This window comes from Schistocerca americana, chromosome 1, assembly GCF_021461395.2.
Source record: "Schistocerca americana isolate TAMUIC-IGC-003095 chromosome 1, iqSchAmer2.1, whole genome shotgun sequence".
NCBI classification, from domain to species: Eukaryota; Metazoa; Arthropoda; class Insecta; order Orthoptera; family Acrididae; genus Schistocerca; species Schistocerca americana.
The window spans coordinates 903,884,206-903,908,328 of record NC_060119.1 but is presented as its reverse complement, the minus strand read 5'-3'; the positions used below and the strand labels follow the sequence as shown (position 1 = coordinate 903,908,328).

General features: G+C 38.6%; 1 protein-coding gene across 4 annotated transcripts in view; it reads left to right on the top strand.

Annotated features, from left to right (window-relative positions):
- LOC124547561 (cGMP-dependent protein kinase, isozyme 1-like) overlaps positions 1 to 24,123 on the top strand; it is a 408,150-nt gene that overhangs the window by 162,976 nt on the left and 221,051 nt on the right. For all 4 annotated transcript variants that reach the window (XM_047125117.1, XM_047125116.1, XM_047125115.1 and 1 more), the window contains exons 4-5: positions 10,860 to 11,002; positions 18,307 to 18,444. In XM_047125117.1, coding sequence (XP_046981073.1) covers positions 10,860 to 11,002; positions 18,307 to 18,444 — 281 coding nt within the window. The remainder of the gene's footprint in view (positions 1 to 10,859; positions 11,003 to 18,306; positions 18,445 to 24,123) is intronic.

Sequence of the window (24,123 nt, the reverse complement as noted above, 5' to 3'; positions counted from 1 at the left end):
TTTCTGCAGTCATTTTCCAGTCTCTTAACAAACTCATTTATACATTATTTTAATGATTTTAAATAAATCTCAGACACATAAGTTGCCACATTTGGCACTCAGGTCAAAACACTAATTTGACCTATTTTATAAATCACAACTACACTTTAGTACACATTGACAGTTATTGGAATATTTAAAGAAATAAACTCCTGCTGATAAGATCATTTGTGTCTCTGTGGAGGAGTTGTTAATTATGGAACTGTTTACGTCAATGAACTAAATTGTTTATAACATTTTTTGTAATTGTTTAATTAGAAAAATAATTTGTTCATTTTATTGCAGGCATTATTCTCTTTTATCTGGTGTATCATGAGTGTTTTTGCAGTTGCTTGGTTAGAAAAATAATCTGTTTATTATATTGCAGGCATTATCCTCTTTCATCTGGTGTACTATGATAGTAACTTTCTTGATTGATTCAGTTGCTACAATTTACTATAATCAATAATGGTAATAATGTCAATAACTTCCTAACAGTCAAAGCTTCAGACATGGATTTATCTTCAATGAGCTCACCCCACAGCTGCAACTCCAAAATTGTTATTGGCTTTATTTAGCATGAGTGTAATGAGTTTTAATGTATTTTTATTATAATCATAATAGTGACAGAATTTACAAATCACAGGTCCCTCCATTTGCTCATCCTGTTGACCATGTCACCAGAAAACACTCCTCTTGCTGCCTGGAGAAACCCCAATGACCACTGGGCATTGACCAAGCGAGGTGGAGCACTGGACTCACATTCAGGAGGACGATGGTTCAATCCTGCGTCCTACCATCCTGATTTAGGTTTTCCGTGATTTCCCTAAATCTCTTCAGGCAAATGCCAGAATGGTTCCTTTGAAAAGGGCATGGCCGGCTTTCTTCCCCATCCTTCCCTTATCTGATGAGACTGATGACCTTGCTGTGTGGTCTTCTCCGCCAAAACAACCCAACCCAACCCCACTGGGCATTGTGGCTTGCTAGCCACCTTTACTTCCACTCAGGCTGCCATTCACAGCCTTCTGACAGCTGACTGCCCCGGCACACATTCACAAAAGCCCACAGCTGACCTGTCAGATTCATTCTGTCCTGTTGCAGTCAATCCACTTGTTGGTAAAGTCACAGAGTCCTGTTGGTTGTGTAGGACCTAAACCATTCAAATACAGTACTCCTAATTACAAACTTATCCAGTTTAGAGAATAGTATGAAGTGAGTATTATAGGTCACAATAACTTCCTGTAGCATGCAGAGAGTTCTCTAGAAAGACGCTGATTTTTTCTGCAAACTGCTTGATAGCATATACTGTGCTATTGTCTTTGTGAAACCTATGCTACTTTTTTAAATAACATTAAATTTTTATTTATAATTTTGACTTTGTGTTGTGAAATCTTTGCCAGCATTTTTGAAGTATGATGGAGGGAGAGAGAATCAATGATAATTCCCATATTTTCTATTGTGCTTCTTTTGAATAATGGCTTGTTGCATTATCCAAGTATTTGAAAAGCAGTCGTCTTCAAAGGACTGACTAACTATTGTAGACAGTGGCTGTGCAATTATTTTAGAGACTGTTTTAAACACTTTCATTGATATTCCACAAAACCCTGCTGATGTTTCACTTTTTAGTGATAATATTACTTTTTCTACATCTTTTTCTGTAGTTTTGCTGAATTTACTAAAAGATTTACTTTCAAATTGCTCTATATCAAGGAAATTTACCACATCTGTGTAATTCTCTACATTAATTTTTGGTTTATTTATATTTATAAATGATTTATTGAGCAATTCTGATATCTGAGCAGAATTTAGAATAGTTTTGTTCTTTACCTTGAGTTTTGGAAGATCATGGTCACTAGCTGTTTCAGCTTTGATCACTGACATTTTCTAGAATAAACCTATTATTTGCCAATTCTTTTAGTTCCCTTTACGACTTTCTTAGAAATAGGTTTTTAAGATTTGAAGTAGATAACAAAGTGAGAACATTTGTTGCATTTTAGTTTCTGTGTGGTTGTCACTCTGTAGCACCATGTGTTTTTATTCCTTCAGTATTCTGTTGTGTTTTTATTCCTTCAGTTTTCTGTTTTACTTTGTATGCCACTTTTTTTTAATTAGAAACAGTTAGAGGAAAAGTGTCATTAAAACATCGTTGTTGTTGTTGTGGTCTTCAGTCCTGAGACTGGTTTGATGCAGCTCTCCATGCTACTCTATCCTGTGCAAGCTTCTTCATCTCCCAGTACCTACTGCAACTTACATCCTTCTGAATCTGCTTAGTGTATTCATCTCTTGGTCTCCCTCTACGATTTTTACCCTCTACACTGCCCTCCAATACTAAATTGGTGATCCCTTGATGCCTCAGAACCTGTCCCACCAACCGATCCCTTCTTCTGGTCAAGTTGTGCCACAAACTTCTCTTCTCCCCAATCCTATTCGATACTTCCTCATTAGTTATGTGATCTAACCATCTAATCTTCAGCATTCTTCTGTAGCACCACATTTCGAAAGCTTCTATTCTCTTCTTGTCCAAACTATTTATCGTCCATGTTTCACTTCCATACATGGCTACACTCCATACAACTACTTTCAGAAAGGACTTCCTGACACTTAAATCTATACTCTATGTAAACAAACTTCTCTTCTTCAGAAACGCTTTCCTTGCCATTGCCAGTCTACATTTCATATCCTCTCTACTTCAACCATCATCGGTTATTTTGCTCCCCAAATAGCAAAACTCCTTTACTACTTTAAGTGTCTCATTTCCTAATCTAATTCCCTCAGCATCACCCGACTTAATTCGACTACATTCCATTATCCTCGTTTTGCTTTTGTTGATGTTCATCCTATATCCTCCTTTCAAGACACTGTCCATTCTATTCAACTGCTCTTCCAAATCCTTTGCTGTCTTTGATACAATTACAATGTCATTGGCGAACCTCAAAGTTTTTATTTCTTCTCCATGGATTTTAATACCTACTCCGAATTTTTGTTTTGTTTCCTTTACTGCTTGCTCAATATACAGATTGAATAACTTTGGGGAGAGGCTACGACCCTGTCTTACTCCCTTCCCAACCACTGCTTTCCTTTCATGTCACTCGACTCTTATAACTGCCATCTGGTTTCTGTACAAATTGTAAATAGCCTTTTGTTCCCTGTATTTTACCCCTGCCACCTTTAGAATTTGAAAGAGAGTATTCCCGTCAACATTGTCAAAAGCTTTCTCTAAGTCTACAAATGCTAGAAACGTAGGTTTGCGTTTCCTTAATCTAGCTTCTAAGATAAGTCGTAGGGTCAGTATTGCCTCACGTGTTCCAGTATTTCTACAGAATCCAAACTGATCTTCCCCGAGGTCGGCTTCTACTAGTTTTTCCATTCGTCTGTAAAGAATTCGTGTTAGTATTTTGCAGCTGTGGCTTATTAAACTGATTGTTCGGTAATTTTCACATCTGTCAACACCTGCTTTCTTTGGGATTGGAATTATTATATTCTTCTTGAAGTCTGAGGGTATTTTGCCTGTTTCATACATCTTGCTCACCAGATGGTAGAGTTTTGTCAGAACTGGCTCTCGCAAGGCCATCAGTAGTTCCAATGGAATGTTGTCTACTCCCGGGGCCTTGTTTCAACTCAGGTCTTTTAGTGCTCTGTCAAACTCTTCACACAGTATCGTATCTCCCATTTCATCTCCATCTACATCCTCTACCATTTCCATAATATTGTCCTCAAGTACATCACCCTTGTGTAGACCATCTATATACTCCTTCCACCTTTCTGCTTTCGCTTCTTTGCTTAGAACTGGGTTTCCATCTGAGCTCTTGATGTTCATGCAAGTGGTTCTCTTATCTCCTAAGGTCTCTTTAATTTTCCTGTAGGCAGTATCTATCTTACCCCTAGTGAGATAAACCTCTACATCCTTACATTTGTCCTCTAGCCATCCCTGCTTAGCCATTTTGCACTTCCTGTCGATCTCATTTTTGAGACGTTTGTATTCCTTTTTCCCTGCTTCATTTACAGCATTTTTATATTTTCTCCTTTGATCAATTAAATTCAATATTTCTTCTGTTACCCAAGGATTTGTACTAGCCCTCGTCTTTTTTCCTAATTGATCCTCTGCTGCCTTCACTACTTCATCTCTCAAAGCTACCCATTCTTCTTCTACTGTATGTCTTTCCCCCATTCTTGTCAATTGTTCTCTCAGCCCTCCCTGAAATTCTCTACAACCTCTGGTTCTATCAGTTTATCCAGGTTCCATCTCCTTAAATTTCCACCTCTTTGCAGTTTCTTCAGTTTTAATCTACAGTTCATAACCAATAGATTGTGGTCAGAGTCCACATCTGCCCCTGGAAATGTCTTACAATTTAAAACCTGATTCCTAAATCTCTGTCCTACCATTATATAATCTATCTGATACCTTTTAGTATCTCCGGGATTCTTCCATGTATACAACCGTCTTTTATGATTCTTGAACCAAGTGTTAGTTATGATTAAGTTGTGCTCTGCGCAAAATTCTATCCGGCAGCTTCCTCTTTTGTTTCTTAGCCCCAATCCATATTCACCTACTACGCTTCCTTCTCTCCCTTTTCCTACTGACAAATTCCAGTTACCCATGACTATTAAATTTTCGTCTCCCTCCACTATCTGAATAATTTCTTTTATCTCGTCATACATTTCTTCAATTTCTTCGTCATCTGCAGAGCTAGTTGGCATATAAACTTGTACTACTGTGATAGGCGTGGGCTTCGTATCTATCTTGGCCACAATAATGCGTTCACTATGCTGTTTGTAGTAGCTTACCTGCATTCCTATTTTCCTATTCATTATTAAACCTACTCCTGCATTACCCCTATTTGATTTTGTGTTTATAACCCTGCAGTCACCTGACCAGAAGTCTTGTTCCTCCCGCCACCGAACTTCACTAATTCCCACTATATCTAACTTTAACCTATCCATTTCCCTTTATAAATTTTCTAACCTACTTGCCCAATTAAGGGATCTGACATTCCACACTCAGATCCGTAGAACGCCAGTTTTCTTTCTCCTGATAACGACATCCTCTTGAGTAATCCCCACCTGGAGGTCCGAATGGGGGACTGTTTTACCTCCGGAATATTTTACCCAAGAGGACGCCATCATCATTTAATCATACAGTAAAGCTGCATGCCCTCGGGAAAAATTACGGCCGTAGTTTCCCCTTGCTTTCAGCCGTTCGCAGTACCAGCACAGCAAGGCCGTTTTGGTTATTGTTACAAGGCCAGATCAGTCAATCATCCAGACTGTTGCCCTTGCAACTACTGAAAAGGCTGCTGCCCCTCTTCAGGAACTACACGTTTGTCTGGCCTCTCAACAGATACCCCTCTGTTGTGGTTGCACCTACGGTACGGCTATCTGTATCGCTGAGGCACGCAAGCCTCCCCACCAACGGCAAGGTCCATGGTTCATGCTGGGGGGATTAAAACATCAACATAATTAAATAAATGGGATGTGCCATATACACTGATCTATTTCTATTTGTATTTTATACGTCCTCTTTCATCATTTTTTTGTACAAGTTGCCAAGATATATGAGACAAGTAATTTATGAAGTGATATGCTGGACACATATTTCTTGTGTTATTGCAGGCATATTTTTTTACAATTATATTATATGCAACAGTTTACAGTTTCAATACATACAGTAGAACCGCTATTAAACATTTTTCTAGGGACCAGAATTTTTTAACCTTAAATGGGGGTTTACCTTGAATCGAGGTTTCGATAGAAAGCAAACCTTTTCCAGAACTCTTTGCCTGTATTAACATGAATTGCACCAACACACATAATTTACACAATAACAACAATAAAGCAAGGAGATACCTACTGTACAAATATACTGTAATTACAACTTTTTTTGTAGCACTAATACAGTAGTCAAAGATTGTAGTTTCTCAGCCCACTACAAAATTAAAACATCCACAAAATACTTACCCAATTACAGTCATATATTTTCATATATACAACACATATTTACACAACTTTCATAGTGCCTTATTTTTTGAAATACCTGTAATCAAAAATGGTAGTCTGCTTTTTAGCACTGTTGGATTTTAGGTTCAGAATGTCCATCTTTGATTGATTTACTCTGTATGTAACAGGGTTGGTCACTTTAAATGCTGAGACAAATCTCCAGATAATGTCTATGCTGGGAATAACTTCACTGAATGACAGTGTTTGCATTTCTTCATCCCTAACATCATCGTATTCTTCGATATCTCCATCATTCTGCTTTACTTCATCTTCGCAGATTTCCTCAGCATCTCAGATGCATGTAGTGATGACATCATCATCACAAGCCACAAATTCATCAAAAGTGATGGGTAAATTGTTAGATACCTGCACCCAATCATGCATGTCCGCTACTGATTCATCAACGTCTTTGACGTGAGTGTTCAATTCATTAAATCCAGCCTTATGAAACAATTTGAGATGGTTTCCTTAGTTACCATTTTCCAAGATCCTGTGAGCATATGCATTGCTTGCAGGATGTTCAATTTAAGCAGTTCATTCCAATAAATAAAGGCAAGTGCCTTAAGGACAAGAGCTTTCTAATACTTCAGGCTATGAATGATCCCTAGATCCATGAGCTGGAGTCTGCTAGTGCAATTTGCAGGAAAGAAATGCACTTTCGCATTCGCAGAAATCCTAAGTCCATAAAGAGAACAACCTTCCTGTTTCTAGCACCCATTCGTGCATCAAAAGCTTGCAAGAGCTTTTTTACAAGTCCACAGTCATCCGAGCACTTTTGTTGCTATAATACTTATATGGCAGCATAGAACTGTTCTTAAAGCAATGTGGTTTGTGGAACTTTCCAATTACTATTGGATCCACCTTGTTGCTGCCATCTGCGTTGCTCCATAAGAGAACAGTAATTCTCTGCTTGCTCATTCTTCCTCCATGGCATGCTTCTCCTTTAGCACTTAAGGTTTTAAAGGGCATGAGTTGGTAAAACAGGCCTGGTTCATCCACATTGTACACCTCCTGAGATTTGAAACCTTCCAAGAGGGGTGGCAGCACCTCTTCTTTCCAGTGTTCAACACTTTCATCACTGTCCACGTACTGCCCTGCAATTTATCCCATAGCGTTTTTTGAACCTATCCAGCCAGGCATTCAAAGCTTTTAATTCTGTTAGCCCAAGTTTCCCTGATATTGTAGATGCTTTCATTTTTATCAATGCCCCATCGATTGGTAAATTTTCAGCATGTGCCATTGAACCACTCCATTAGCTTTGATTCCATTTCTTCATATGGCAACTTTTTAACATTTTTTCTGCTTTGTTTTTGAACTGCACTGTGTTTCTTGATCCAGAATCTTCTTATTCTTCAATATTACTGACAATGAAGACTGTGCCATTTCGCTTATGGGCACATTTGTTTTTCTCTCCACTTCCCTAATCAAGTGCATTTTCTCCACGACAGATAGAGAGTTTCTTTTTGCTGCCATAGTCAACTTCACTACAACAACAAATGTGAGTGAGCAAACTGATATACAGCTGGATTCTCCATGCAATACACAGTAATACATGAACTGATGCAAACTTGCATAAACTGATGCTGTACTATGAACATACAGTCTCGGACAGAGCTTGGCTGGGTGCAAGCATGCAAAATGGTGTAACTGTTAGCACGCTGTACATTGTTAGTCTTCAGCTGCGGTTGGCAAAGTTACAGCTTGCTCCTGAATGTAGCGAGGAATCGATATGGAAGATGATCGATTGTATTCAGTATAAATGCTGGAGTTCATAGGTTCTTAAAGCCCATATTACATGATGCTTGCATTTGGAGGCAAAGCCTGTGGAAGTTCACCCTATTGAAAGCTGACCCCAGAAGTGAGACGAAAAAAAAAAAAAAAAAAATTAAAAAAAATTAACCCTAATTTCAAGCCGCACTTAATAGCCAAAGATATGGCTCATCATATGATGGATAGAGTATTAAATGGCCCTACCTCTCAGGGATTTGGGGCACTTAAATTATAATTACATCACAAAATACTGACAACAGCAAAATTCACGATATCTATTGAAATACAGTGTTCCGGATCTACACATACATGAGCTGTGAGCAGTGACATCACAGGTGAGCTCGCTGTCCTGCATACTGGAACACAGTCACGATTTTTCATGTTTTAATATTAATGCTAGTGACTCCTTGTCGCTACTTTCATACAAAGCATCATCCTCTGTGCCGTCAAGCACATTAGAAATACAGTATTTTTTAAATGCGTGATGAACAGTTTCACTTGGGAGACATTTCCAAGATTGACTAATGCACGTGCACAATTGAGACAAACTTGAACACTTAACATGTCCTGTAGGCATTAATTGCCTATCTTCTTTAGTTAGGCATTGTGTGTACATATTTTTCTGGTTGTTCATAAAAGGTTTGTTTAAACAAACATCTAACAGATGCAGACTGGATGTCATCCATTCTGGAATTATGACTAAAAGTCTGTTTTACCCTCTGCTATTTTTTTTTCACAGCTGGTGTACAGTGACCTGTGTATGAATCTAACACAAGCATACATGGCAAACCTAGCAAGGTACCAGGACGACGTTGCCAGACAGGTCTGATCCACTGTAAAACCGTGTCCTCCATGAACCAGCCAATTTTGTTAGCATATACAATAACATCTTTAGGAAACACTTCAGACTTCAGTAAAGTCTTCTGTGTGAAATGAATGGTGACAGTTTATGGCCACTGGCTGTACAAGCCAGCATTAATTTCCAGTGTGCAGTTTGATGATGTAGCGCTGAAATGTGACGAGTTTTTCCCTGTATTTTTCAAGGCCAATTGCGGCTCCCTTAAAATTCTGGATTTTCTGATGTGCTTTTTCTTGAATTATTTCTGCAGTTACAGGTAAGCACTGTCGCTGCTTCCTCATAAAATCATTCACCACGACTTACAACTCAAAGTGGCGGCCACATTTTGGTCCAGAAAATGCTTTTCTGTTGCTGGAACAAGCTGAAAGTTGTTACTTTTGCTGTCTCCATGTCTTACCAAAGTTCAAAAGCAGACTGAAAGAAACGTTTTTGTGAGCACTGCTCTCATTAGCTGGAGTTGCCGAAATGTAAAGCCACTGTAATGGTACTTTGACTACCGCGCCTCCGCCAATACAAAGATATAATTCACGATCGCGCATGCAGAAGAGCGCTGCGCCAGCGACCGATTTTTATAAATAATTTTGTTCTTTTTTACTTTTGCGTAGGTTTTGTTTTTAACAGCTAATTGATAACTCTATCTCTCTTGTCTTGATACGAAAGACGTGTATTTTTCCACGCTGTGTTGAATGTGCTTTTGGGTGGAAATTAAAATTATGTTCCAAATGAGGTTGTTTCAATAGTGATTCGAGGTGGTTATCGCCAAATTTGTGAATTGATCATGACAGTGACAACTTGAAGAAGTTTTCAACAGACAGAGAAAAGTGAAAGACGGGTCGTCCTACAAGGGAATTAGGAGGACAGCCATGAAGACTATATTGTAATTAGTACTGCGTTTCTAACAAGGTTATAAGGTAAATTTCCACTAGTTTCTGATGCTATTTCCGTACAGTCGCCTTTTGTAGTGTTGCCGACCCGGTCTGCCATGCACGGTCAAATTACAGCACTATCTCAATCAATAATACAAAGTCCGCCTTATCCGTAACTGAAACCACCAAAATTCAAAACCCAATCAGATTTTCTATTTTATATTTTCACGGCAGAACCCTGAGTGAAGGAAACACTACACCACGCTTGTCAAGTTTCTTCAAAACGTGCGTTTTGATGGTGTATATGTAAAGAGTTTTTTTTGATTGCTATGAATATTTGAAAAATTGCTTGATTCGCCAATGATAAAAAACACTTTAACATTCATTACTCGAAACTAACACAATGGCTTCTGTGGCGGCTTCTAGCAGCAGAAAGCAGCAATATAGGCCGCACTTGTGGTGGCAACTAGCAGCATTTTGTGGAACTTCTAAGGCTTTGCACCCGAATGTAAACTGCAGGCAGATATTTGGATTCCAAAAACTAGAAAAAAAGTGCAGCTTGCATTCATGCCACAAAAGCCACTGTTGTTTTGTTTTCAATATTTAATATTCCTAAAGCTAAATGCGGGTTTTGCCATAAAGCGAATTACATTAAATTGAATATAAAATTACATTGCACTTATGGACCAATTTTCAGGGCTTGAAATTTCTTCCATTAAATGCAGGTTTATGCTAAATCAAGGTCATGCAAAATCGGAGTTATACTGTAATTTCATGCTGTTTTCTTTAAGTTTTTTCTGTTCATACAAGCTCCAACAGGGAGTAGTAGCTTCAATATCACTAACTATTAAATGTACTTAGTATTTCTCTTCAATTAATACTGAGTTAGGTGCATTATTTTATCATATTCTGTAAAACTATTATATTTCATGGGTGGGAACTTGTTTGATGTATCCTTTAATAGAAGCAAGTAACTGTCTGTTATTAATTCTGTGCTCTGTTTTAATACTTAACGTTCATCTAGTTGTTATACTCTGTATGTACTTACAGTGTATGAACCAAAATCAGAAAATTAGCAGAAATGTCACTGCTTTGAGAAAAGGAGCAGTTTTCTAGATCTGCAAACTAATTAGGTAATCATGAAATAGTAGTTAGCTATTTGCTGTAAGAACAGACATCTGCTTTAATTATGATACAAAAAGTATTTCATTTATTTTAGTAATTTAATGCAGCCTGTTATTCTCATAATATATTCTGAAAGTAGCCTTCATATTCTACAAAAATGTTTGAATGCTTTGAAGCCAATCATCAAAACAGAATTTCAAAACCAATAAGACATTAACTTTTTTCAGATCTTTGCAGCTAATTATCAGAGCCCTGAAAGCCAATGAATTTCTGTGCAACTTAAATGAGGTACAGATGCAGGCTGTGGCAGAGGCCATGTCACTACAAGTGCTTGATAGCAGTGGATTTGTGATTGAGGAGGGGGAGATAGGTAAGTTTGTAGACTAGAACTTTGTAGAATTACAATTTGAGCATGGGAATAAAATATGAAAAAAGAGACTCTTTTGAAAACCAGATGATAACTTTCTATGTAATGAGTAAAACATCTAAAAATCAATATTAATAATTATAAAAATGCTAATTGCTATTAATAATTATAAAAAGGTGTATACCTCTCAGACCCAATCGTCATCTATAGTTATTGCTGGCGCTTGTTGCCAACTGTGTTGTCTGCCCGCATTGTCCTGCACTGCTGACGGTAGACTGATGGCTGCCAGTAGCTGCTAATCAGGATGAGCATGCCCACTGCAGTCTCTATCATCTTTGTCTTGACCTATTCTTCTTGTAAAATGAATTTACACCCGTCAAAGATAAAATGCCTGTTTATCTGCTGCAGTTATTCTCAACATGCAATTTTTGACTCTCCATAGACCAGGATTGCTTGAAATTAAATTCTGTTTACAGGAAACCTTCTTTGTATATAATATTCTGTGATAACTGTTGTTGAATAGCTTTCATTAGTGTTTTTTTCCATTGTTCATTTTTCTAGACAATGCCTTCTTTATTACTCTTGCCATGAAAAAATTCTGTGTTATATGTTAATTCAATGTATTATTAAATATTTTAAAACTATTTCAAATTCAAAATATGCAACTCTTATCAATTTCTTGATATGTTGAATATGCATTTGTGACATATATGGTTAATGTCACTTTTTGTTGATCTGAATGTTATACGTACTTAATTAGCACCATTTAACCCAAGTATTTCAGTATTACTTTAAACATGCAACATTAAGTCCAATATTTAGTCTTATTTTGCACTTTAAATAATCACCAAGCCTTTAGTTCTGTATTATGTCATATAATTGTCTAGCTTTGCTCACTGTACTGTCCACATTCGATAAATCTTCTCTTCCACATGATTCCCTTGAAAGTAGCAAAATACTGCTGATGAACTCCAAATGCCACACACCATACAAAGAGTTTTCAAACTAATAACAATAATAATAATAATAATAATGATAATGATAATGATAATGATAATAAAATTGGACTTACAGAATATCATATATATAGAAATGACACATTTATGTGGTATTTGAGCCCTTGCAATAATGTTATTATAGACATGCTTGCTCATTTATAGATGGTGATAGTGCAGAAAACTTTGCACCTCCATTGTTTATGGGGAGAATCTTGAATTTAATTCAGTTAAAGTCTGCACCCTCATATTACACTCCCATGATGAAGAATATTGCATTGTTAGATACTGGCTAATTATAGATATATATTAGACTGTTCACCCCAAGAAAATAAATGAGGGTAGGCAACTACACAAATTATGCTTGGTTCATTACCACACTTCAAACTGAGAAAATTGTGCTTGAATTCAAACATTCACTCTTACAGCTGCATATATCATAGCTAGAAGAAGAGTAATACTTTGAAATTTGGTAAGACTTTCTCAACTTTAAGTATGCCTGTGTACCTTTCTTTAGTGAGGAGCAGGATGAGGAGTTGCCTGTCTTAATTTTTTTCTTATTCTTGTCATTCTTGTGTTACCATTAACACAATGTGACTAATATGAATTAAATATACTAATTAGCCAAAATATTACACCAATTACATACTGTGAGATTAAATGCTGTCTGCTGACACTGCTGGTACATGATACAGAATAAGTGGAGGAGAGATGAGTGTGGAATCACTCTTGTAATGATGTGGACTGAAAATGGTGAAATCCACTGACATAAGCAAATTTGAAAAAGAGCAAATTGTTATGGCCTGGGAACAGGCATCATGAATATGGTCAAGATTTTGCATGTTATTGTCAGGAACATCTTTGGAAAGAGGATAAACTATAACGAAACCATAAGATATGGTGAGAGAGTGCAGTGCTGTTCCAGGCACAATTATTGTGGAGCATATCATTCAGCGCACATGGCTGAACATGGATCACCACAATAAATGAACCCTATATGTTTCCTTGTTGACCTAATGACATTGTCAGTTATGAAAAGTACACATGTTGTGCTGTGGGATGATCTGTAGGGTTGGAAATGAAGAATACACTTTATATGCCCTGATCACAATACAGAAACGTTTATTATTCCAAGATAACCAGTCATTCATGTAACATAACATGGTACTTTCATAACAAGTTCTATAAGATCAGATGATGTGACTGTTGAAACTGGTCATCATGGAAAATAAAAGTTTCTGCAATGAAATCATGGAGTGTAAAGTGTGTTCTTCATTTTCTTTGTCAGTTATGATTGCAACGGGCACAGGATCATCACGACTGGACCATTGATCAATGCAAATTTGTCATCTAGTTAGATGAATCACATTTCTTGATATGGCAGGTTGGTGGTTGTGTCTGGAGACAACATCTGGTTAACGGCTGCTTGAGACATGAACCATGTCCGTGATGCAGAAAAAAGTGACAGCAGTATTATACACACATCAAAATAAGTTTTGCATCAGCCCAATTGCCAGAACTCCTGAACACAGACGTTGACTGTGGATGTTGTATCAGGACACAGTCCCTTTGACTGTTCAGAGATGTCACTAAACCTGCCCAAAGATGTAAAGAACCATGCATGAGCAGCACCTATTAGATGGACGGAGTCTGACAGCTGATCAGTTCCAGTCATTCCACCAGGAAGGAGGTACACGGCTGGAGTTGACTGTAGTTCAACTGTGCCTAGACAGTCAGTACTGTGGTTCAATCACATCTGCATTGTTACTTTGTGCCAAGAAGGGCCCTCAACAAGGAAAGTGTCCAGGTGTCTCGGAGTGAACCAAATCGATGTTGTTCGGACATGGAGGAGATGCAGAGAGACAAGAACTGTCGATGACATGCCTCACTCAGGCCTCCCAAGGGCTACTACTGCAGTGGATGACCACTACTTACAGCCTGTGGCTTGGAGGAACCCTGACAGCAACACCCCATGTTGAATAATATGTTTCGTGCAGCCACAGGATGTCGTGTTATGACTCAAACTGTTTGCAATAGGCTGCGTGATGCACAACTTCACACCCGATGTCCATGGCAAGGTCCATCTTTGCAACCACGACACAGTGTAGCGTGGTACAGATGGGCCCAACAATGTGCTGAATGGACCACTCAGGATTGGCATCATGTTCCCTTCACTGATGAGTGTCGCATATGCCTTCAACCAGACAATTGTCAGTGATGTGTTTGTAGGCAACCCGGTCAGGCTGAACACCTTAGACACACTTTCCAGCGTGTGCAGCAAGGTGGAGGTTTTCCCTGCTGGGGTGGCATTATGTGGGGCTGTTGTATGACACTGGTGGTCATGGAAGGTGCTGGAACGGCTGTACTATACGTGAATGCCATCCTCTGACCAATAGTGCAACCATATCGGCAGCACATTGGCGAGGCATTCATTTCCATGGATGACAGTTCACACCCCCATCGTGCACATCCTGTGAATAACTTCCTTCTGGATAACTACATCGCTAGACTAGAGTGGCCAGTATATTCTCCAGACATGAACCCTATCGTACATACCTGGCATACATTGGAAAGGGCTGTTTCTGGATGACATGACCCACCACCCACTCTGAGGGATCTATGCCCAATTGACATTGAGGAGTGGGACCAACAGTGCGTTGATGAACTTGTGGATAGTGTGCTACAACAAATATGGGCATGCATCAATGCAAGAGGATGTGCTACTGGGTATTAGAGGTACTGGTGTGTACAGCAATCTGGACCACCACTTCTGAAGGTCTCGCTGTATGGTGGTACAACATGCAATTTGTGGTGATGCAGAACTTTTTTTGATGTGTGTATTACTGGAGATATTTACCCAGTTTTCCATGAGGTCTGTGCCTGTAATCAAGGGAACTGTGTTGACTACATGAACATTATTGCAAGCAACTGCATCCCTTAAAGTTTGATGTCTTTCCTGATGGTGACAAGGTCTCCCAGCAGGATAACTGTTTACGTCACAAGGCAAGAATCATACTGCAGTAGTTTGACGAGCATGATGGTGCACTCATGCTGATGTCTTGGTCACTAAGTCCAACTGATCTGAACTTCACGGAATGTATTTGGATGAAAACAGGTGCCAGCCCCAAACTCACAATTCATTAGTCCTTAATTTACGGCAACAGTGTGACCTATGCTGACACATAGCAACACATAGCAAGGACTTGCCAAGTACATGCCATGCAGAATAACTGCTGTGTTGTTGTTGTTGTGGTCTTCAGTCCAAAGATTGGTTTGATGCAGCTGTCCATGCTATTCTATCCTGTGCAAGACTCTTCATCTCCAAGTAACTACTGCAACCTACATCCTTCTAAATCTGCTTATTGTATACATCTCTTGGCCTCCCTCTATGATTTTTACCCCCACCCCCCCTCCTCCCCCCTCCCAATCACCCCACTTAACTCCAGTAATAAATTTGTGATTCTTTGATGCGTCAGAATGTGTCCCACCCTTCTTCTAATCAGGTTTGCGCAACAAATTTCTCTTCTCTGCAATTCCGTTCAGTACCTCAATAATTATGTGATCTACCCACCCAATCTTCAGCATCCTTCTGTAGCACCATATCTCAGAAGCTCCTATTCTCTTCTTGTATAAACTATTTATTGTCCGTGTTTCACATCCATACATGCCTATGCCCCATACAAATACTTTCAGAAAGGACTTCCTGACATTTAAATCTATACTCGATGTTAACACATTTCACTTCTTCAGAAACAATTTTCTTGCCATTGCCAGTCTACATTTTGTACCCTCTCTACTTTGACCATCATCAGTTATTTTGCTTCCAAAATAGCCAAACTCATCTACTACTTTAAGTGTCTCAATCCTAACCTAATTCTCTCAGCATATCTGATTTAATTTGACTACATTCCATTATTCTAATTTTGCTTTCATTGATGTCCATCTTATACCCTCCTTTCAATAAATAGTCCATTCTGTTTAACTGCTCTTCCAAGTCCTTTGCTGTATCTGACAGAATTACAATGTCGCTGGCAAACCTCAAATTTTTTATTTCTTCTCCTTGGACTTTAATTCGTTCTCCAAATGTTTCTTTTGCTTGCTTTAGTGGTTCTGCAGTATACAGACTGAGTAACATCAGGATAGGCTACAACTCCATCTCTTTCTCTTCTCAGCTGCTGCTACTCTTTTGTGCCCATTGACTCTTATAACTGCCTTCTGGGTTCTGTACAAATTGTAAATAGTTTTTGCTCCCTGTATTTTACCCCTGCCATGTTTAGAATTTCAAAGAGAGTATTCCAGTCAACATTGTCAAAAGCTTTTTCTAAGTCTACAAATGCTATAAACACAGGTTTATCTCTCCTTAATGTATCTTCTATGACAAGTCCTAGCGTCAGTATTGCCTCGCGTGTTCCTACATTTCTCCAGAATCCAAACTGATCTTCCCCGAGGTCTGCTTCTAGCAGTTTTTCCATTCTTCTGTGGAGGATTCATGTTATAATTTTGCAGCTGTGACTTATTAAGTTGATAGTTTGGTAATTTTCACACCTGTTGGCGCCTGCTTTCTTTGGAATTGGAATTATTATATTCTTCTTGAAGTCTGAGGGTACTTCACCTGTCACATACATCTTCCTCACCAAATGGAAGAGCTTTGCCATGGCTGGCTCTCCAACGGCTATCAGTAGCTCTAATGGAATATTGTCTACTCCTGGTTCATGTTTTGACTTAAGCCTTTCAGTGCTTTGTCAAATTCTTCACACAGAATCATATCTCCCTCCTCATTTTCATCTACATCCTCTTCCATTTCGATAACATTGCCCTCAAGTACATCTCCCTTCTGCCTTCCCTTCTTTGCTTAGGACAAGTTTTCCATATGAGCTACTGATATCCATACAGGTGGTTCTCTTTTCTCCAAAGATCACTTTTATTTTCCTGTATGCAGCATCTGTCTTACCATTAGTGATAAATGCTTCTACATTCTTACATTTGTCTTCTAGCCATTCCTCTGTAGCCATTTTTCACTTCCTGTCGACCTCATTTTTTAAACATTTGTTTTCCCTTTCACGTGCCTCACTTATCGCATTTTTATATTTTCCCCTTTCATTGATTAAATGCAATATCTCTTGTGTTACCCAAGGATTTCTAGTAGCCCTCATCTTTTTACCTGCTTGATCCCCTGCTATTTCATCTCTCAAAGCTACCCATTTTCCTTCTACTGTATTCCTTTCACCTGTTCTTGTCAGTGTCCCCTAATGCTCCCTCCAAAACTCTCTACAACTTCTGGTTCTTTCAGTTTATCCATGTCCAATCTCCTTAGATTCCTGCCTTTTTGCAGTTTCTTCAGTTTTAATTTGCAGTTCATAACCAATAAATTGTGGTTAGGGTCCACATCTTCCCCTGGAAATGTCTTACAATTTAAAACCTGTTTCTGAAATCTCTGTCTTACCATTATATAATTAATCTGAAACCTTCTGGTGTCTCCAGGTCTCTTCCATGTACACAACCTTCTTTTATGATTCTTAAACCAAGTGTTAGCTATGATTAAATTATGCTCTGTGGAAAATTCTACCAGCTGGCTTCCTCTTTCATTCCTTTCCTCCAATCCATATTCACCTACTGCTTTCCCCTGCAACTACTGAAAACGCTACTGCCCATCTTCTAGAACCACACGTTTGTCTGGCTTCTCAACAGATACCCTTCGTTGTGATTGCACCAAGGATACGGCGATCTGTATCACTGAGGCACGCAAGCCTCCCCACCAACAGCAAGGTCCATAGTTCATGGGGGGGGATGTTGTTCAGTAGGCTATTAAAAATGTGGTGTTAATGGTTTGGCTCATCAGTGTATATCTACTAGCAAGATCCTTTAATGTATAAGCACAATAATTGTCAGTTTTCCACTTTGCATATGATATTGGACAAAATGTTAAAAGCCCCTATGTACTACAATTTGAGGATCATGTGGTACTGGAAATGCTTTAGTATAGCAAGAAACAAGAAGCTGTTATTTACAGAGCAAATTTGTATGAGATTTTTGTAATTTTCATCCATAACTATTTTAATTGTTGATTCAGATATTACTATAATGAATTTAATGCTGTTAATTTTGAACTCTACTGCAAGGTCTAAATTCTTGTGTCATCTGAGAATAACTAATTTTATGACTGCTTTTATTTAACAAACAGTACAAATTTAGTAATAACATGTGTTTGTGTTTTAGAAGGAATTACAAAAGTAAAATCATTTTTAATTTTAACAGCTGTTAATAATCATTTATTTTGTAAGTATATTTTAATTTTGTGTTTCTTAACCCCAGGTAGGCACTTATATGTGTCAGCTGCAGGCAGGTTTGAAGTGATTAAAGGTGGTAAATCATTGGGGACCTTTGGCCCTGGCACAGCGTTTGGAGAAATTGCTATTTTGTACAACACTAAGAGGCAGGCATCCATCAAAGGTAAGCAAATAAATAGTGAATGAACACATTTTAAATATTTATATGTGTTGGTAATACTTACCAGGGTAGAGAGAGTTAAGTAAGAGGGTAAATCAAAAAGTCGTTGCCCCTATTTTTGCAAGTCAAAGTAGCTACATACAGGTGATGACAATTATACACTATTTTTCCACATAGTTCCCACAGTCGTTCACACATTTGTCCCATCACAATATTAAATTTGAGATGCCTCTGTAGTAGAATTTGTCTGGCTGCCAATGGTACCACAGTCAGACTGCTGTCTTGACTTCATCATTACTTGTAAATTGTTGTTCTACCAGGAACTTCTTCAGCAGACAGAAAACATGGAAATCACAAGGGATGAAGTCTGAATTCTAGGCTGCGTGGTGGGTGGTTCAAAATAACCCAGTGAAATGCCCAGAGCTTTTCGGCAGCTCTGATTGCAACACATATGTTCACCCATTGTCATGGAGCAGAATCACATTGTCCACATTGAGAATCTCTTGGCGCCTTTTCCTAATGGCAATCGTAAGACAAGATGTGAACATGCCAACCTGCATTCACCATTGCATCCAGGTGGGAATTATTCATCAGTCAGTGATGAACATGGCCTCCCCAGCTGTTCATTGTCATGCAAGACGTCAAAGAATTTGTCAGACTCATTACACCAATATCCAACAGTTCTCAAAGCAAGACAATTTTCCCCATGTTTGGCTGCATTTCCCCATAGATCTTGATAGGCATTCATTCCTTTTCCATAAAAATCACACTTCGTTGCTCTAATGCCATGGACGTGTGAAGCACAGCCGCCATCTTTAACAACTGACAGCAGCACCGTGTGGTGGAGCTAGTGGCAGATAATGCTAGCACAAACCAAGAAAGGTCCAACGCTGGGAATTGATATGTTGACTTTGCATTTACAGCCATAGTTTGGCTAAAAAAAGTAGGGGCAGACACTTTCTGAATTGCCCTCATAGATGATATACTATGATTTGTGAGTTACGTAACTGCCATTTGTTAATTTAAATTTTTGAAATATTAATTACACATACATAATTTGTGGAAGCATGTTTTGATATTACCATAAGTCAAATGCTTATTGTGTGACAGTTTTTGTCATATATTCCAGCTCTAGTTATTTCTCAGTTATGTAAAAACTTCTTCCAATAATATTTTGCAATATTTCCTGAAACATAGAAGCCACAACACAAATCAATAAATCATTATTTTTCTGATATGAATTTATTTGTAATGAAGCATAATGCATCAATGCAAATTTTTCTTTCTACAATGTATATCTTGTTTTATACAATGATTTCTGAAATGTTCATTGATACAACATAAACTGTGTTAGAATATGTAATGAGTAATATTCTTATTATTTGTTGATCTGTTATTTGAGTGCCATTATCTAGAATGTTTGTATTCTATCATCTTATATTTATATATGCTGGTAAGGGGAACTTCTGGAAGAAATATATCATCTGCTTTACGCTTAAAAATTGACATAACAATGGTAATTCTCTTGTATCTCATATTTGTACTTCTCTGAAGTTAATACTAAGCATTGTCCTACTGTTTTCCTTTAATGATTCTGTTACAGTCAGGTGTCATGTTCCGTCATATCCAGTTTCAGAAGCACTTTGATATCTCACACTGGATATATAGCTGCTCTTGACTTTCCCATGCATTACGGTCTTTAGCTGTACGCATATACACTGGTGTGCAAAACTTCAGGATAGAAGCAACTTCTACATGATGTGTCATTTCAAGGAATATACCACTGAAACTTAGACCATACAAAGAAAGAACCGCTACAGTATACTACAGAAGATAACTGAAAGAAATATGCAGTGAGATGAACTGAACTACCACTTTTATTCACATATATTGATTACACTGACACCACTGTGATTTATGCTAGTACTCTGGACATTATAAAAGGCAGAACACGATTCTTTTAGGGAATATGATCACAACAGATGGCACTGCATGCTCTGCTGTGTGCTCTTATGCTGTCCACAATGTTGGTAAAGAGTTCTTATGGTGGAACATTCTATTCCTCTTCCAGTGTTGTTGACAAATGCTGGATGGTCATTGGTGAATGCGGACAGGCTGCTGTTGTCTCCCCAATGACCCCACATGTGACTGATGGGTTTTAAATTGAAGGAATGAGTAGGTTATTCAATTTTCCAACTATCCTCTCATTCCAAGGACCTCTCCAGTTGTGCAATTTGATGTGGCCACTTAATGTAATCCATAAAAATGAAGTCAGGGGCAAAGGCACTCCTGGTATGACACGTGTGTGGAAGGAATATAGAGTACAATAACATTGATTGGTGAATGGATCATGTTTAAAGATGTGGAGATCAGTACTCCAATGCAACATTATCCCTCCTCATACCATGACACCTTGATCACCAGAAAACAATGTTCAGCAGTGTTTATGGGGGCATTACATGTTCCCACATCTTGCCACTTGGAGTCATATAATGGATTTGTTCAAGACTTCATTTTTATGGATGACAGTGTGTGACTGCATCAAACTACACAGGTGGAGTAGTTCTTAGAACAAGAGTATATTCAGCAAATGGATTGGCCTGCTTGTTTCCCCAACTTAAATCCTGCCAAGCATTTGGTCTAAATTGGGGACACATATTGCAGCATGTCTCCTTTCACTAATGACCATCCAGTACTTGGCAACCACACTGCCAGAGAAATGAAATGTCATGCCCTTTGTAATGTCCAGGACACCATCATGAATCACAGTGACTTAAGTGTAATTACTGTCTGTGTTTAAATGTATCTGTTCAGTTAATCTCATTGCCTATTTCTTTCAGTTAACTTTTGTAGTATACTGTAACAGCTATTTCTATTACTGCCTAAGTTTCATTGATGTATATTACTTATCTATATCTATATAATTTGATGATTTATAAAGCAGTTGTTAATCATTTCCTTTTTAGCAGCAATGATCTATGAAATGTGTAATGTATTCTCACACTGTGCCAGTTTGGAGTAAACTGTTTGCAAGGTTTGTTCACCTATATGTGTTTAGTATTTTATCCATCTGCAGCAACTGCAGTTGGATATATCAAAATAATCAACCAACCAGTTGCATAAAAGACATTTAATTTCTTAATGCCTTCCTTCAGAAGGTTATATCCGTCACATTATTTGCAATTGTCAACAACAAGATGCATACAGCAAATGGCTTTGGTCATTTGGTTCATAGTGCCTGTACAAAAGTGGTATAAAGAAGCCTGTACAAAAAATGGTATAAAGAATCCAAACAACAATTGCAAACATCATGCATTGTTGACACTTGCAAATAATGCAATAGGTATAACCTTGTGAAGGAGGACATTAAGTGTCTAAAACTGGTTAAGAAATTAAAATTCCTTTGTGCATCTGGTTGCTGATTATTTTGGTATCTAAGATATTTGAGCATGTAACAAGTGATTTATAATGGCTTAAAAACCCATGGGACATTGCTGAAGACTTTTGTATTGATTGGCATATGAATCTTAGACAAAGAGTCAGTTGGTATACTGAAATTATTTGTCTGTCTTGTACTCTGTTTGTGTGAATAATATCATGTCTGAAACTGATATGTATTATTAGTAACTAATGGCACTGAAGTTTCACTGAATAAATTTCTTCAGGATGCACAAGTAACTGCTTAGCACAATACTTTTATTTATCACCTTTTCTGAATAAATACTTTGTGTGTATGTGAGTTGCACTCACCTCCTCCCAGGCCCCACCCGTTGCTGCCCAGCCTACTCCTTACCACCACCCAGTTACCTCTCCCATCATGCACTGCTGCTACTACTCGTCGACTTCAGCTACCAGAGACTGTGGTCATGTGTGTGTGAGTTGAGTTTTCATGTGTGTGTATGTCTGTCATCTATTTTGACAAAGGCCTTGTTGGCTGAAAGCTTATTTTATGACAGTCTTTTTGTTGTGCCTCTCTGCGACTCAGCATCTCTACTATATGGTGAGTAGCAACTATCCCTTTCATAATATTAATACTTCATTATGGATATTTCCATAATGAAAAGTAAAATAATTTCAGGTAGGCTAATGCCTTTATCTTCAAGTCAACACAACTGTAGAACTCTTTATGACAAAAGCATTCTAAACTGAGCATCCACATTAGTTTATCTGTTGACTGCAATTTAGCTCTTTATTCTGTTGGATGATAAGGCATATTTCACACATAGGATTCCATCTAGTGTATGATTACTAATGTGCACTGGTATTTTTGATAGAAAGAGGTCATTTTTGCTTCTTTCAAGTTCCATAACATGAGTCATCACATGATAAGAGTTTAAACTAATTGTAATTAATCAATGGAAACTCCAAAATGGAATAATGACAGTATTATGAAAAGGCTAGTTGTTACCCACCATATAGCAGAGATGCTGAGTCACAGATAGGCACAGCAAAAAGACTGTCAAACAAGTGGCTTTCGGTCAAAGAGGCCCCCACCAGAATCAGACAAAACACACACACACACACACACACACACACACACACACACACACACACACACATATATCCACAGCCTCTGGCTGCTGAGGCCAGACTGTGAGCAGCAGTGCATGATCGAAGAAGCAGTCAAGGTGATGGGGGTAAGGAGGAGGCTGGAGTGGGCAGGGGAAGAAATAGCAGGGTAGGGATGGGGTACGGAAAATTGCTTCTTGTGAGAGCATACAGGGATGAGGTGGGGAGAGGGTAGTCCAGCTAGGTGCAGTCATGAGATTAGACAATGGGCAGGGGAAAGTCAGGGGTGGAGGTGGGGAGGGGACAATGGAAAAGGAGAAAAGTAAAAAAATTCTGGGTGTGTTGGTGGAATAGAGGGCTGAGTAGTGCTGGAATGGGACTAGGGAAAGGGGTAGTTGGACAACGACAATGAGTAACAAAGACTACGCCCAAGAACATTATGGGATTGTAAGATATATTGCAGGGAGCGTTCCCTCCTTGGAAATTCAGAAAAGCTGGTGTTGATTGGTAGCATCCCGCTGGCACAGGCTGTGAAGCAGTCATTAAAATGAAGACTGTCATAATGGGCAGTGTGTGCAGAAACTGGGTGGTACGTCTGTTTATTGACCACAGATTATGGGTGGCCATCATATGGACAGAGAGCTTAATGGTTGTCATGCCCATATAGAATGCAGCACAGTGGTTGTAGCTTAGCTTGTAGATCACATGACTGTTTCACAGGTAGCTCTGCCTTTGATGGGATAGGTGATGCTTGTGTCCAGACTGGAGTAGATGATGGTGGGAGGAATGTGTGGGACAGGTCTTACATCTGGGTCTTTTACAGGGGTATGAGCCATGAGTCAAGGGGTTGGAACTTAGGTTGTGTAAGGGTGGGCAAGAATATTACATAGGTTCAGTGGGTGGTGGAGTGGGAAGGATAGTGGGTAGGACATTCCTTGTTTCAGGGCACAAAAAGACATGTATGGTGCAGTTCACAAGAAAGGCCGTATCAAGAGCAGAGGGCCCAGTCGGGATCATCCAGTAGGGAAGGTGGCAATGTGTCAACAACTCTCTCTGCAAGAGAAGAATGCTGCTAAAACTCGCCACATAGGTGTCTGTTGTTGCCAGGAGGTCTTCTTGATGGATCAGAAGTTCATCATCTACCTCTGGTTCACAAAGCACACATGCCAGTTT